We start from the raw sequence: 13,316 nt of genomic DNA, 5'->3' as shown, positions 1-13,316 counted from the left end.
TAATGATGTATTAGTCAGGTTTCTCCACTCTGCCTGGGCAAGAACTCCAGTGTTCCAACTCTGCTTGGCCTTCACCATCTGTGTTCTGCTTGGTGACCTGCTTGATAGCACCAGCTCTCTGGTAAGCCTTGGGCAGTCTTGACCTGGGCCTTTGCAGCCCACCCCTCAGCCAAAGGCTTGCAGCAGCACCCCCTCCACTCCCCGAGACTTTGGAGACCCTTACTTTCTGTACACCTGTTTACTGTCTGGTGCCTTGCCTTGAAGATGCCAGCTGCTTCAGCTGACTCAAACTCCGACTTCTGCTGCCTCAGCTCAGTGGGGTTGCTATGTTGTCTGGACTTGAGCTCGTGGCCACGACTGGAAAATGGTCTCCTGGCTGAGAACCAGGGTGATGGTGGCGTTCACCTCGTGAGTGTCCCTTCTCTCAGGGATCAGTCTTGCACTGCCTGTTATCGGATGCCTGAAAGCATAATTTTGTCCAGCTATACGGTTGCATATGGCAGAGGTGGAAACGGGGCCTAGTCCACTCTCAGTTGCTCAACCGTTTGTCAGAGCAGCAGTCTCTTCACTGCTTTTAGTAGCTGGATGTTTACGAGCCTCACAGCTGGGAGCTCTGTGTGTACCCTACAGGGCATGGTAGTATGAGCTGTAGGACATACCTGTTCAACTTGGTCATTGAACAGGTGAATGGTGAGGGCGTGTGCTAGGCTGAGGGTCCCTGGATTCTGTCACAGGTCAGCTTTATGCCTAAGAAAAACCCAGAACCTTGGTCTAATCCCAGACCTACTTCCTTGGAATTTCTAAGGAAAAGGGCTGCTAATCTGTATATTTAATCTATTAGGAGTTAAAGATTCCTGTTGTGGGGAAAGTTTCAGGAAAACACTGTACCAGAGAAGGGTGAAGGAGCAACAGCCAGGGACGGGGGCAGAGATAGATGTGGTGCCAGTTTCTAATTAGTTTAATTTAAAAATTTTTTTGTTTGTCTGAAAATATTTTTATTTCTCCTTCATTCTTTTAAGATGTTTCTCTAGATTGAGAATTTTGGTTGGTGGTTAGTTTCTTTCAAGTCTTTAAAAGTAATTGTTTTGTTTTTTAAATTAACGATTTGTGTATTTTTAATTGTGGTAAAATACACATAACATAAAATTGACCGTTTGCCATTTTTGAGTTTACAATTCAGAGGCATTAAATACGTTCATGTTGTGCAACCATCACCACCATGCATCTCCAGAACTCTTTTCATCTTGTAAAACTGAAACTCTGTGCCCATAAACTACAGCTGCCCATCCTCCCTCCCCACGGCCCCTGGCAACCTCCATTCTGCTTTGGCTCTGTGAATTTACCTATTCTAGGTACTTCTTATGAATGGCATCATACAGGATTTGACCTTGGGTGACTGACTTATTTCGCTTAACATAATGTCCTCAAGGTTAATTTAATTTTTTGAAGAGGTACAGGTCATACATTTACTCAGTATTTATTGAAAAAATTCCCCTTCACCCTAATCCTCAGCTCTGTTGAACTTTCAGTTAGTTGTGGAGGAAAAGGAAGGCATTTCAGAGGATTCCACCCCTCTCTGGCTCCCTGCTCTGAGCAAGCAGCTCTGTCTTGGGTATGTTTTGAAGTCCTCATCTCCTTCTTTCTCCTCCCTCTGGGACCCATTAGCTGAACTAACCGGGTCATTTCCTTTGTTCGCTTTCTCTGCGTCGTAATAGCTCTTGGCTCTCAGCTGCTCATTGGTACGCTCCCCTCCAGTGAGTAGGAGCATGTGGGATTTAGAAAAATGGAATCTGATGAGTGTGATGTAGTTTTCCTCATTGCTCTGTGCACTTTTCTCCTAATTCCTTTATATATACGGATGATAGAAATTGTTCTAGGGGCCAGCCCGGTGGCCTAGCGGTTAAGTGCGCATGCTCTGCTGCTGGCGGCCCGGGTTCGGATCCTAGGTGCGCACCAATGCACCGCTTGTCAGGCCATGCTGTGGCCGTGTCCCGCATAAAGTGGAGGGTATCAAGTGGAGGAAGATCAGCACGAATGTTAGCTCAGGGCCAGTCTTCCTCAGCAAAAAGAGGAAGATTGGCATGGATGTTAGCTCAGGGCTGATCTTCCTCACACACACACAAAAAAGAAATTGTTCGAAAAATGTATGCTGTGAATAAATCATAATTTAGACAGCATCTTTTGTGATTTTTTTTTTCTTCCTGCCTCACAGATTTCTTCGTTTTCTGAAAGCTTCCAAGATAGTGTTTAAAAGGCAATGAGTAATGCAACTAGTTTTGCAATATTACGAAAGTGTGCCCTGTTACTTTAGGTTTGCTGCATATCCAGCCTCCTCAAGTCCAATACTTTGATAAATATAAACCATTAGGAAAAAAGGAAAATCCCATTTGTAAAATATCCTCATTTTGATGACTTTTTAGTAAAATTATGTAGAGTGGGTTAGTTTGTGGTGGGCATATTGCTTCACTCTTGTCCTCGTTTGGTCTGAAAGAAGGCACACGATAAACAAAATCATGAGAAACTTCTTAATAGACAGCATAGTTATAAGTATAGTTGCTATAAAAGACTTAGCCTATGGCCTCATGTGTAAATTTTTATGACTAACGTTTGTTTTTTTCCTCGCTTCTATTCGGGGCACAGGTCATTTATATTCTCATTGAGATTATCTTCTCTCATCTAACCCTGAACTGTGTGTTTGTACTTGTGTGTGGTCTCGCTCTCCTTTCTCTCTCTATCATGGGGCTTTTCACACTCTCTCTATTTTTCTTTCTTCCTGTTGCCCTACCAGCTCACCTTTGCCACAACTGTTATGTGTTGCTCATTTCTCTGTACCCTCTCTTATTTGGTAAACCAGTCAGGTGGTGCTTCGGTTTCAAACAAAGAAATTGGGGAAGGCAAGGTCTGAGGTGAGGGGTCTTTCAGTCTTGATCTGGGAATGTGACCTTGCTTTGAACATACTACCATCAAATTGCCTTAGATATTCTTTGCATCGGTATTAGACTTCATTAATTAAATTGTAGTAATTTTTCTAAAACTAAAAGTAAATATTGACTACCTCCTCATTCTTCGAAGCACCTATTTTTAGTTCAGTGATTAGATTTTCTGAAATGTTCCCAAAGATCTGGGGACACTTCAGGCCCCCACAGTGGGGGCTAGTGTTTTTTATGTAGCATCATCACAAGCAAACTGTTGGGTACTCTGTGTGGTAATTGCCAGGAGTGGGGCCTGGCCATACTCTGCTTGTCTTCATCCTGCAGGGGCTGTAGAGCCTCGGGGTTCCCAGGGTGATGGAGAGGCCCCCGTCAGGGACTCATGACCCGTGGCCCTCGGTGCTGATGAGGTCTGGGAATGTGGAGGAACTCCTCCTGAGGAATTCAAGTCTTCAGCCTGACCTCAGAGCAGATATTTCATGCTTCCAATGCTCTAGTGATTCTCAGGGGTCCGCACTGTGTCCCTCAAGTCAGCTCTGTGCATATCTTTCTGGCCTCTTGAGTCTAATAGATCGTAGTGGTATAATGCTAAAAGGTGACCAACAGAGGTAAAAAAAAAAAAAAAAAAAAAAAAAAAGCTAATAGTACCTCCAGGAGGTAAATGTCAAATCCTTCAAAGCTTGCAGAGAGCTTTCTGTACAGTTTTGTTATTGAAGCAAGTGGGTTCGCCTCGTGGTGAGTTAAATAAGACTCTACACCAGTGGAAGTTGTCTCACAAAGTAAAGTGTATTTGCAGCAAGTAGGAGACTGTGAGGAATCATTTCTAAAGTCATGGCGTCCTCGAGCAAAGGGAAGCAGGGACCTTTATTTCGGATGAGGAATGAATATTCAAAAGGAGAGGCAGGTAGAGGCTGGCCCAGTGGCACAGCAGTTAAGTGTGCGCACTCTGCCAGGGCTCCCCAGGGTTTGCAGGTTCGGATCCCGGGCACGCACCGATGCACCGATTGTCAAGCCATGCTGTCACAGCGTCCCATATAAAGTAGAGGAAGATGGGCACGGATGTTAGCCCAGGGCCAGTCTTCCTCAGCAAAAAGAGGAGGATTGGCAACGGATGTTAGCTCAGGGCTGATCTTCCTCAGCAAAAAAAGAGGAGGATTGGCATCAGCTCAGGGCTGATATTTCTCACAAAAAAAAAAAAGAAGAGACGGGTACTTGCTTGCTCAGGCTCAGTTGGAAAACATACTTCCATGTACACTGCAGGTTATGGTAATGATGCCTAAGCTCCTACTGGAGAGTTCTTAGCCTTAAAAATGAGGCAAAAGTCACAGGCCTTCCTCCTGTGGTGAGGCTTGGTCTGGTTCAGGGTGGTTGGTGGTTGCATCTCTGTAACATAACAAAAGGAAAAAAACAACTTGGAAAAATAGTTAAATGCTTCCAAACCCACCCTTTTCTCGGGGCACCTAGACGGTGACAGTTTGGTTGTGTGCCAGCCGTGGAAAATCAGCAACACCCCGCCCCCCTCCCTAGCCCCAAAAGAAAAGAAAAAAGCAATGGAGCTGTCAGATTACAGAGAGCACAGGTTGCTGATTTTGTATGGACTTTGTTTTTCATGTCCTTGAATCTTTTTACTTCTACAGAACCATATAAGGAATCTGACTAACTTTATGGAGTTGTCATCCAGTCATGTTCATGGGGATGGAGATTAATGGCTTTAGATTATGCGATCACGAAAGTAGGTGTGGCAGCATTACTAAGCAACTCGGGGCAATAATATTGGAAAAATACAGACCCTTTTCTACTTCAAGCTAAACATACTCGTTGTAGTTGCTTGTTGTAGGAATACCCAGTTTACCCGGAAACCGCATTACCTGACAAACTCAACTCTGGGGTAGAGCCATGAACCAGGAAGTAAGCCAGAAATGCAAAATAGGTGACACAAGTACCTGTTTTCTGTTCTGAAAGTCTTTTAGGTTCTTGGAGCCTATTTACTTTGACTTCCAGTATTATGAAGCCATATCCTAGTTTAGAAACAGTAGTAGGTAATGGTACTACCATCATCAGATAGTCTGATGAAAGTTTGAAGGGATAGCTTGACAGCAAGGGACAAGATGGAATTATAAAAGTATGCAAAACCCAAAAAGCATCGCCATTTGGGGCCCTCTGTGGGAGGAGTGTCCAGACACGCTGAGGGTCATTGACATTGGGTAAAGGTCTTGTTGGTGACGAGGAATCTGCATCATGCAGATGGTGAACTACAGTTTGCATCTTCTGTTTTAAAGGACTGTTAGAGAAGGGTTTGGGGAGAGTTTCTATTAAAATGAAGATTGGATTCTTAAAGGGATAATACTTTTCACCAGTCTGGAAGACTCACTTCTACAGAAAGAACTTTCTTTTCTTCCCATTCCTTTGGTGATGATATTTATGTGCCCACACTTGGGTTTTGTGTTTCATTTCTCTTGATTAAAATAATTGAGAAAGGGAAAACAGTTTATTTTTCAAATAAATGACAAATATCACTTGCATTTATTTTTGAAAAATTGAACAAAATTAATGTTTTGGCCTAGGTTATAGAGTTCTCTTATAACCCCAGATGTGTTTTCATGATCCTCCACAGTAGGAACCAACCGTAAGTGGATCTCTGCTCTGATGGAGTTTATATTCCATAGTTCACAATATTGTTCTTAATGGCCACATAGATTCTAGTATAACCAATAATTAGATATTTAGGTTGTTTTTGAGTTTTTGTATATTAACAAACCGCAGTGCAATGAACATGATTAAAGCTAAACCTTTGGAGACATCCTTAATTTCTCAGGGAGTATACATTTCAAGGCTTTTGATATGCCACATTTGCTCCTAAAGAGTTGTTAACTATTAAGATTCCAGTGAAATGAGAAGGCCCCACACCCTTGCTAAGATTGGATGTTGTATTTTTTATCTTTGCCAGTTTCACTAATTTCTGGGTGGGAAATAATACTGCTTTGTTGTTTTAATTTACACATTTGAGTAATAATGAATTTGAGTATTTGCAAATTTTCATTAGCCATTTGTATTTTTCTTAGTGAATTTCCTGCACGAGTTCTTTGTGTGTACCCTCCCCCCCTTTATTTGCTAGGCTTTTATAATTCTTATTGATATTTAGATGCTCTTGACTTAATAACCCTGAGTCTGGCATATATAGTGCAATATATTGACTCTAGTTTGTTTTGTTTGCTTTTTATTGTTCTCATGGTGGAACTATTTTGCTTTCACAAGGAACAAATGGAAGCAAATAGTATCCTTTTTATAACGTGTCAACTTAAGGAAATGTAGAACCAAAACATTAGCAGAGCAATGATGCGTTAATTTATATGTTGTTTTTCTGACACTGGAGGTCAATTATTTTAAACTATAACATATACATTTTATTAGAAGCAAACTTTAATTTTCTACATTAATGAAGAATAGTGGTAAATTTGCTTCATTAAAAAAAATACTGAGAGTGTTTTCTCTGTCAGGCGTGAATACTTTCAGCTTATTTTCTCATCTGCAAAATAGGAATAATTCTTACTTAGTGAAGTTGTTTCCTATTCAGTTGTTTGGCTTGCAGTAGGTACTCAATAAATGATCATGGTGACATAAATGAATATGACAGAGTCGGTGCAGTCAACGAGCTGGTAGCTCCCGAGGTCAACAGATGTAATTGATTACACTATATTCTCTGCTAGAGGTGTGAAGAGAGTGGCTTTTTTGGTTTTGTTTTGTGGGTTGTGTTTTTGTTTCTTTGGTCTTGGTCTTAGGCAGAATCTTAGATCATCAATTTTGTATCTTTCTTCCTTTTTAATGTAAAACATTTAAAACCAGAAGTTGCCTTTAAGACTTGCTTCAGCTGTGTCCTACAAATTATGATATGGTTTATTTTCATTATCACTTATTTAAAACTATTTCTGATTTCTCTTGTGATGTCTTCTTTGCCACATGGCTAGTTATAAATATGTTGTTAATTTCTAAATATTTGGGGTTTTTAGAGGTATCTTATTATTGATTTCTGATTTAATTGTCATCAGAGAACATTGTGTGTAACATTTTTATATTTAGAAATCTATTGGGATTTATTTTATGGCCCCAGCTTATGGTCTGTGTTGGTGAACTTCCAACGTGTACTTGAAAAAAACTCCTGCAGTTGTGGTTGCTAGTTCAAATCTTCTGTATCCTTACTGATTTTTTTTTTTTTTGTCTACTTGTATCAATTACTGAGAGAGGGATGTTGAAACCTCCTGCAGTGATTGTGGAGTTTCCTGATTTTTCTCTTCAGTTCTGTGTGTTTTGGTCTCATATGGATCTGTGATTAGATCCATGCACATTTAGGAGTGCTAAGTTGACCTTCTTATCATTATGAAATGTCCCTCTTAATCTCTGGTAATATTGCTTGCCTCAAAGTCTACATCGTCTGATATTAATATAGCCATACCAGGTTTCTTGTGCCTACTGTTTGCATGGCATATCGTTTTCCATCCTTTTACTTTCCACCTATCAGTATTTAAAGTGCATCTCACATAGACAGCAAGGTAGATCCTTCTTTTGTTAATCCACTGTGACAGTCTCTGGCTTTTAATTGGAGTGTTATTCTGTTTACATTTAGTGTACATATTGATGTGATTGGGTTTAAGCCTTTCAGCTTGCTAGTTATTTTCTATTTGTCTGTTTTTCTTTTCTCCATTCCTGACTTCTTTTGGGTCAATTAGACATTTTTTAGTATTCTATTTTGATTCCTTAATTGGCTTTTTAGCAGTATGTCTTTTTGTATTTTTAGTGTTGCTTTAGGGACTAAAATAGGTGTCTTAGTTTATTACAGTCTTTTTAGTGTAATATTGGACAAGGATAGTAAAATTCTGTTACCCTTCCCCATCCATTGTGCTGTTGTTGTTATATATTTTATATCTACATACACAATGTGGTGTTACCATTTTTTGCTTTAAGCAATCACTTATCTTTTAAAAATATTTAAACAGATAAAGATATTAAACATATTTGCCATTTTGATTTCTCTTTATTCCTTTCTGTACATCTGAGTTTCCATCTGGTATCATTGCCCTTTAACTTACAGAATAATCTTTTATAATTTCTTATAGTTCAAGTGTCTTGGTGATAAATTCTCTCAGACTTTGTTTATCTGAAAATGTCTTAATTTCACTCTCATCGTGTGAAGGACATTTTTGTTGGTTATAGAATTCTGGGTTGACAGTTACTCTTTTAAATGTTGTTCCACTGTCTTCTTGTCTCCCTTATTTCTGATAATTCAGCTATCAGTTGTATTGTTGTTCCTCTGCATGTAATATTTTGTTTTTCTCTGGTTGCTTTCAAGACTTTTTCTTACTTTTTCGTTTTCAGCAGTTTGACTGATATGCCTAGGCATGGGTCTCTTTGTTTTGATCCTTCTTGGGTTTGCTAAGATTCTTAGGTACATAAATTAATATTTTCTATCAAACTTGGAAGAATTTCAGCAATTATTTAAATTAAATAAATATTTTTTTCTTCCCTATTTCGTTGTTGCCTTCCAGGACTCCAATGGCATGATATTGTCCCACTGAACCCTCAGGTTTAGTTTTTTGTTTTTTTCTTCAATATCTCTTTTTTTCTGTTTGTTCTTCAGATTGTAAACTATAGAAGAAAGGGTTAATGAATCTGGGAACAGATCATTGGACATTATCTGCTATTAAAGTTATCTAGGAAATTTTTTGTGTTGTACTTTTCGGTTCTAGAATTTCCATTTGCATGTTTTTGATAGTGTCCATCTCTTTCCTGAAATTACCTGTCCATTCACTTATTATAACTGTTCTCCTTTAACTACTCGAATATATTTGTAATAGTTATTTTATAGTTCTTGTCTACTAATTCCAAAATCTGGGTCATCTCAGGATCTATTTCTATTGCTTATAGTTTTCTCAAAAACTATTCTTATAGTTTTTGATTATGGGTCACATTTTCTTGCTTCTTTGCATGTCTAATAATTGTTTACTATGTTGGATGTTAGAGGGATAACATTATAGGGAGTCAGGATTAAAGGGCACTGAATTTTGTTCTGGTAAGCAATTCCTGACAGATTGGTCCTGCCAACATTGGTTTGTTCTTTCTGTTTTTCTGTTTATCTACCTACCTGCCTATTTATCTAGGGCAGATATTTCCACTTTGAACTTAGTCTAAGTGCATGGCTCTTTCTCTGGAGCGTGATCTCTGTTACTAAGGCGTGGGCATCCTTGTGTCTAAATTGAATGTCTGAGGCACTTATGAAGATCTCTTTCTGTTAGTTGGGCCGAAGCTCCAGTGTCTCCTAGCACCGCATGCTCTCTGGAGTCTCCCTTCAGCAGTCAGCCCCACTGCCCATGTACAGTGAAGCCCTGGCTAAGCAGCCTTGGTAAATCCCCACAAAAACTTTCTGGGACCTGCTGCTGCTCCTCTGGCCCACAAATTTCAGGTGTTTCTGCAACTTGGAACATCCATCTCTTCCTCCTTGGCTCAGGGAAGCTGCAGTCCTGCCTGGGCAGAAAATGACCCAGGCAGAAAGCCAGGCCTGTCACCGGGTCAGCTCTTGTATTTCCTTTCTCTCAAGGCTCACAGGCCTGTGGGTCAGTGCCTGAGAACAGCTGCCACATATATTGTGTCCAGTTTTATGGTTTCACAGGAGAGGGCAAGTCCAGTACCAATTATTCTTTCATGGTTGGGAGCAGAAGTCTGTCAGTTTGTTTGTAAGCTATGTCTTCCTCATTAATAATAATAATAATGAAACCACTATTTTTTTTAATTCTATCTGAAGTATGACTGATTTTCTTTGGACAGATCCTTTATTTCTGTGTTGGATGCAGAGTTATTGTTAACTTCTGTTAATAGCCAAGTGTCTGAGCTTCCAGAACCCAGCCCTTTAGTCCATCACTATTCCTGGTCTTAGACATACCTGAATGGCCAGTAGCCCTAATGGCGCTCCCAAAGGAACTTTGTCTTTTGCATAATTGTCATCTGCACTGTCTTAGCCTGTAGTTCTCATTGTCAGCAGCAGTGATAGTCTGTAAATGATAATTCCAGTTGGGTGCAGTTGTCTTGAGACTTTTTGAAAGTGATCAGTTTAGAATCAGACTTTGGTGTGCCATTTTGCCTTATTTTAATTATTAAAATTAGGTATCACGTATCTGCTCCATAATGTATTTTTTTTGCATGAGGGATTAACGTGTATTTGTATGTAAAATTGGCTTTAAAAATATTTTCAAGATAAATTTCAGTCATTAAGGCACAGTAAGGTCTGTTTCTTGTAGGGGCATTTCTTTGGGAGGGGGTGTGTGTATTTTGTGCTTGACTCACTTACATTTGCATAGCACTTTTTACTGTTCCAGGTACTTTCTTGTACTTCTGGACCTTCTTTCCATTCACACAACCCTGTGCAGTCTTGTTACCTCTTGCCTGGACTGTTTCAGTAGCCCCTAATTCTCCCTTCTTCCAAGAATCTTCTGGTCAATCACCCTGTAGTTTAATCTTCCTAAGGTTGAGTTTCTCACTCTAGTGTAAAAAAGCATTCACTGTTCTGTGTTGCCTTCCAAACCTTCAGCTGTTTTCCAATCCACCTTTCTGGCTGGATTTTGGTGTTTTTACTCGGCTGCCTCCACAGTTTCCCTTCCTTGACTTTTCTGCACACTGTACCTTTCATCCACTGTGTGCCCTACCCTCCTCTCCATATAGTTTCTCTTCTTCGTTGTCCAAGGTCTGTCCCTCCCCACAATGTCACTCAGTCGAAACCTTCCCCAGTTCCCTGTGCCAGTAGTGTCCTCCTCTCCAATTCACTCTTGAATTACAGGTGTTTGTACATATCTGTCTATCTCTCAAGACATGAAGATATGACTCCTCATTCATCGTATCTGCTGAAGCACCTGGTGTCCTTCATTTAGTAGATAACAAATATTTGCCATTTCACTCTCACAGGAACCTTATGATCTAGGCAGAATGAGCGGTTATTTGCATTCACAGAGCGAGGCAACAAAGGCCCAGAGTGTTTAAATGACATCACGCAGAGAATTAACAACTGAGTCCGGATTTACAGTCCAAGTTCTGTAATTCTTTTCCTTAGGTAGTCCCTTCACTGTCATCTAATTTGGCTCAAAATTACTTCAACTGGCTCCTAAAAGTATGATCTTACATTCTTGATACTTTGGGCATGTCTAAAGGCATCAAAAAACGGGTGGGGATTTTGCTCCTACCCCTTGTTCTTCCCGTTGCTGTCCTTGTGGGTCGTGGCTGCCACCACATTGAGGAGTTGAAGCCTGAACGTGGGTCCCCAGAGCCCGGCTCTCATGGGTCCTCCTGCTCTTCTTCACATAACACAAGACCTTGTGAAGATGCTCTCTGTTTTGCTGTGTTCTCAGCTTGACTTATCGCTGTAGGAATCCAATTCTCTCTTTCCCTCTCTTATTCTAGGCGCTTCGCCTTAGTAACGTGGCCATGGGGAAGACCACCACAGGCCAGATAGTCAATCTGCTGTCCAACGATGTGAACAAGTTTGATCAGGTAAGCTGCACCTGAGGGATCCATTTTCATTTCCTGCCCTTCTCGTTTAGTTTAACTTACTGGAATGTCCTGTGACAGTTTTTGGCGTAGGCCAGGATTCTGTTGAAGACGTAAGACCAAGGGAACTTTTTATCCAACTCTCATTTCTATTATTAGATGTATTACGTCTATTATTAGATGTAATAATACGTGTTGTCCTGTCAGCTAGCGTTGTGTTTTTCCAGTGCTGCCTGAAACATACTTCCTTAACTATGGGAAGACAGCAGTGTTCTTGCCCAGGCTGGTTAAATATATCTAGTAGTCCTCCTGGAGTGGCCCTGAAGCACGTGGTGTTGGTATTGCTGGCGGAATTGTCTTTATTCTCCTCCGGCTGATGAACTCCTGGTGGGTGGGAATTGTTCTTTTTCCTGTGCCCTGTACAGTGCTGCCATATAGGAAGCCTTCAATAAATAATGCCTAATGGGTGGTCCGTAGCCAGAAATAACCTACTGTCCTCTATTCCACCACATTCTTTTTTTTACAATTACCCTATGAATATATCACGTCATCCAGGGCATTGTAACTGCTGGTCAGATCTGTATTGGACTAAACTACCTCTCTTTCAATTATTCATTCATCAAATGTGAACTAAGGCCCTGACTCAGTTTCAGGGATGAATAAGACTTAGTTTCTGCCCTGGAGAAAGTACAGCCTGACAGGGAGATAAATACACAAGTAATTACTGGAGAATGTGGTAGGCATCATAATACAGGCTTTTCCTGGGGAGCCACAGGGGACGGGGGTCTGAATTTTCTGGCAGAGAGAGTTTAGGGAAGCCCTGAGTTCATCCATGGGATAGACAAATTGAGATCTTTTTTCCAACCCTGCTGGTCAAGTACTCCCTGGAAGTTCCTGAAGCCTGCCCTGTGGTACCCTGGAATGGTAGAAGCTTGGATAGCTGCTTTAACAGGTTTAAAGCCCATTGTGATCATTTATGTTCAGTTTCCTACCTGTTCTTTCGGAGATGACTGTTTCTATACTATGTTCTTACTGGTTTTGTTTTTATATAGTCCTAAGAACGCTTTGTCTTTTTCTTTTAAGGTGACAATATTCTTGCACTTTCTGTGGGCAGGACCACTGCAGGCTATCGCAGTGACTGCTCTGCTCTGGATGGAAATAGGAATTTCGTGTCTTGCTGGGATGACTGTTCTAATTATTATTCTGCCTTTGCAAAGCTGCCTTGGGAAGTTGTTCTCGTCATTCCGGTAAGAGAAACACTGGTTTAAAAAATAGGTCATGTGTATTTGGTAACATCCACAGTCTGTCCAATGGTTTTGTTCAAAACCAAAACACATGCCTTCTGTGCTCTCTTCTTTGCGTGTGTTGTAGACTCTTCAGGCTTAGCCAGTGGAGGCTCAGCCTTAAGCTGAAGGCTGATCTTGAAGCAGAAAAGGTGGAGGCATTCGCTGGCTCCTCCCAGCTGGCTTTTCAGACACCGTACGTCAGTAACTAGAGTGTCCTTAAGCAGAATTTACATATGTTGAAGTTATTTAAACATGTCTTAAGTAATAATACGTTTACATATCTTATAGGCCCAATTCTAGCTGCATATATTTTTGTTATGCTTGTGTTAGAGCCTTTTTCAAGTGTGTATGTGTGTGTCTTGTTTTTAATTCAATGTTTCCATTAAGTATATAAACTCCCCAAGTGCAAAGTTGATCATAATTTATGTCTTATAAAGTCCCACAGTCCTGGCAGCATATGTGATAGAAAAGTGGCCGTTGATGAAGAGCCTAAGGGTGATGGAGTAAATTAGACCTAAAGTAGGGGCAGAGGGTTGGAAGTGGGTTGTTGTCAAGGTTGTTAGGAGGATGGAGA

At 40.6% G+C, this 13,316-nt stretch overlaps 1 protein-coding gene across 6 annotated transcripts in view; it reads left to right on the top strand.

The window, feature by feature from the left end:
- Positions 1-13,316, top strand: part of ABCC4 (ATP binding cassette subfamily C member 4) — a 266,824-nt gene that overhangs the window by 76,528 nt on the left and 176,980 nt on the right. For all 6 annotated transcript variants that reach the window (XM_058548381.1, XM_058548382.1, XM_058548378.1 and 3 more), the window contains 2 exons: positions 11,370-11,459; positions 12,540-12,703. In XM_058548381.1, the coding sequence (XP_058404364.1) occupies positions 11,370-11,459; positions 12,540-12,703 (254 nt within the window). The remainder of the gene's footprint in view (positions 1-11,369; positions 11,460-12,539; positions 12,704-13,316) is intronic.

Source organism: Diceros bicornis, chromosome 9 (assembly GCF_020826845.1).
Source record: "Diceros bicornis minor isolate mBicDic1 chromosome 9, mDicBic1.mat.cur, whole genome shotgun sequence".
Classification (NCBI taxonomy): Eukaryota; Metazoa; Chordata; class Mammalia; order Perissodactyla; family Rhinocerotidae; genus Diceros; species Diceros bicornis.
Note: the sequence above shows the minus strand (reverse complement) of the source record. Positions and strands in the feature narration are given on the sequence as shown.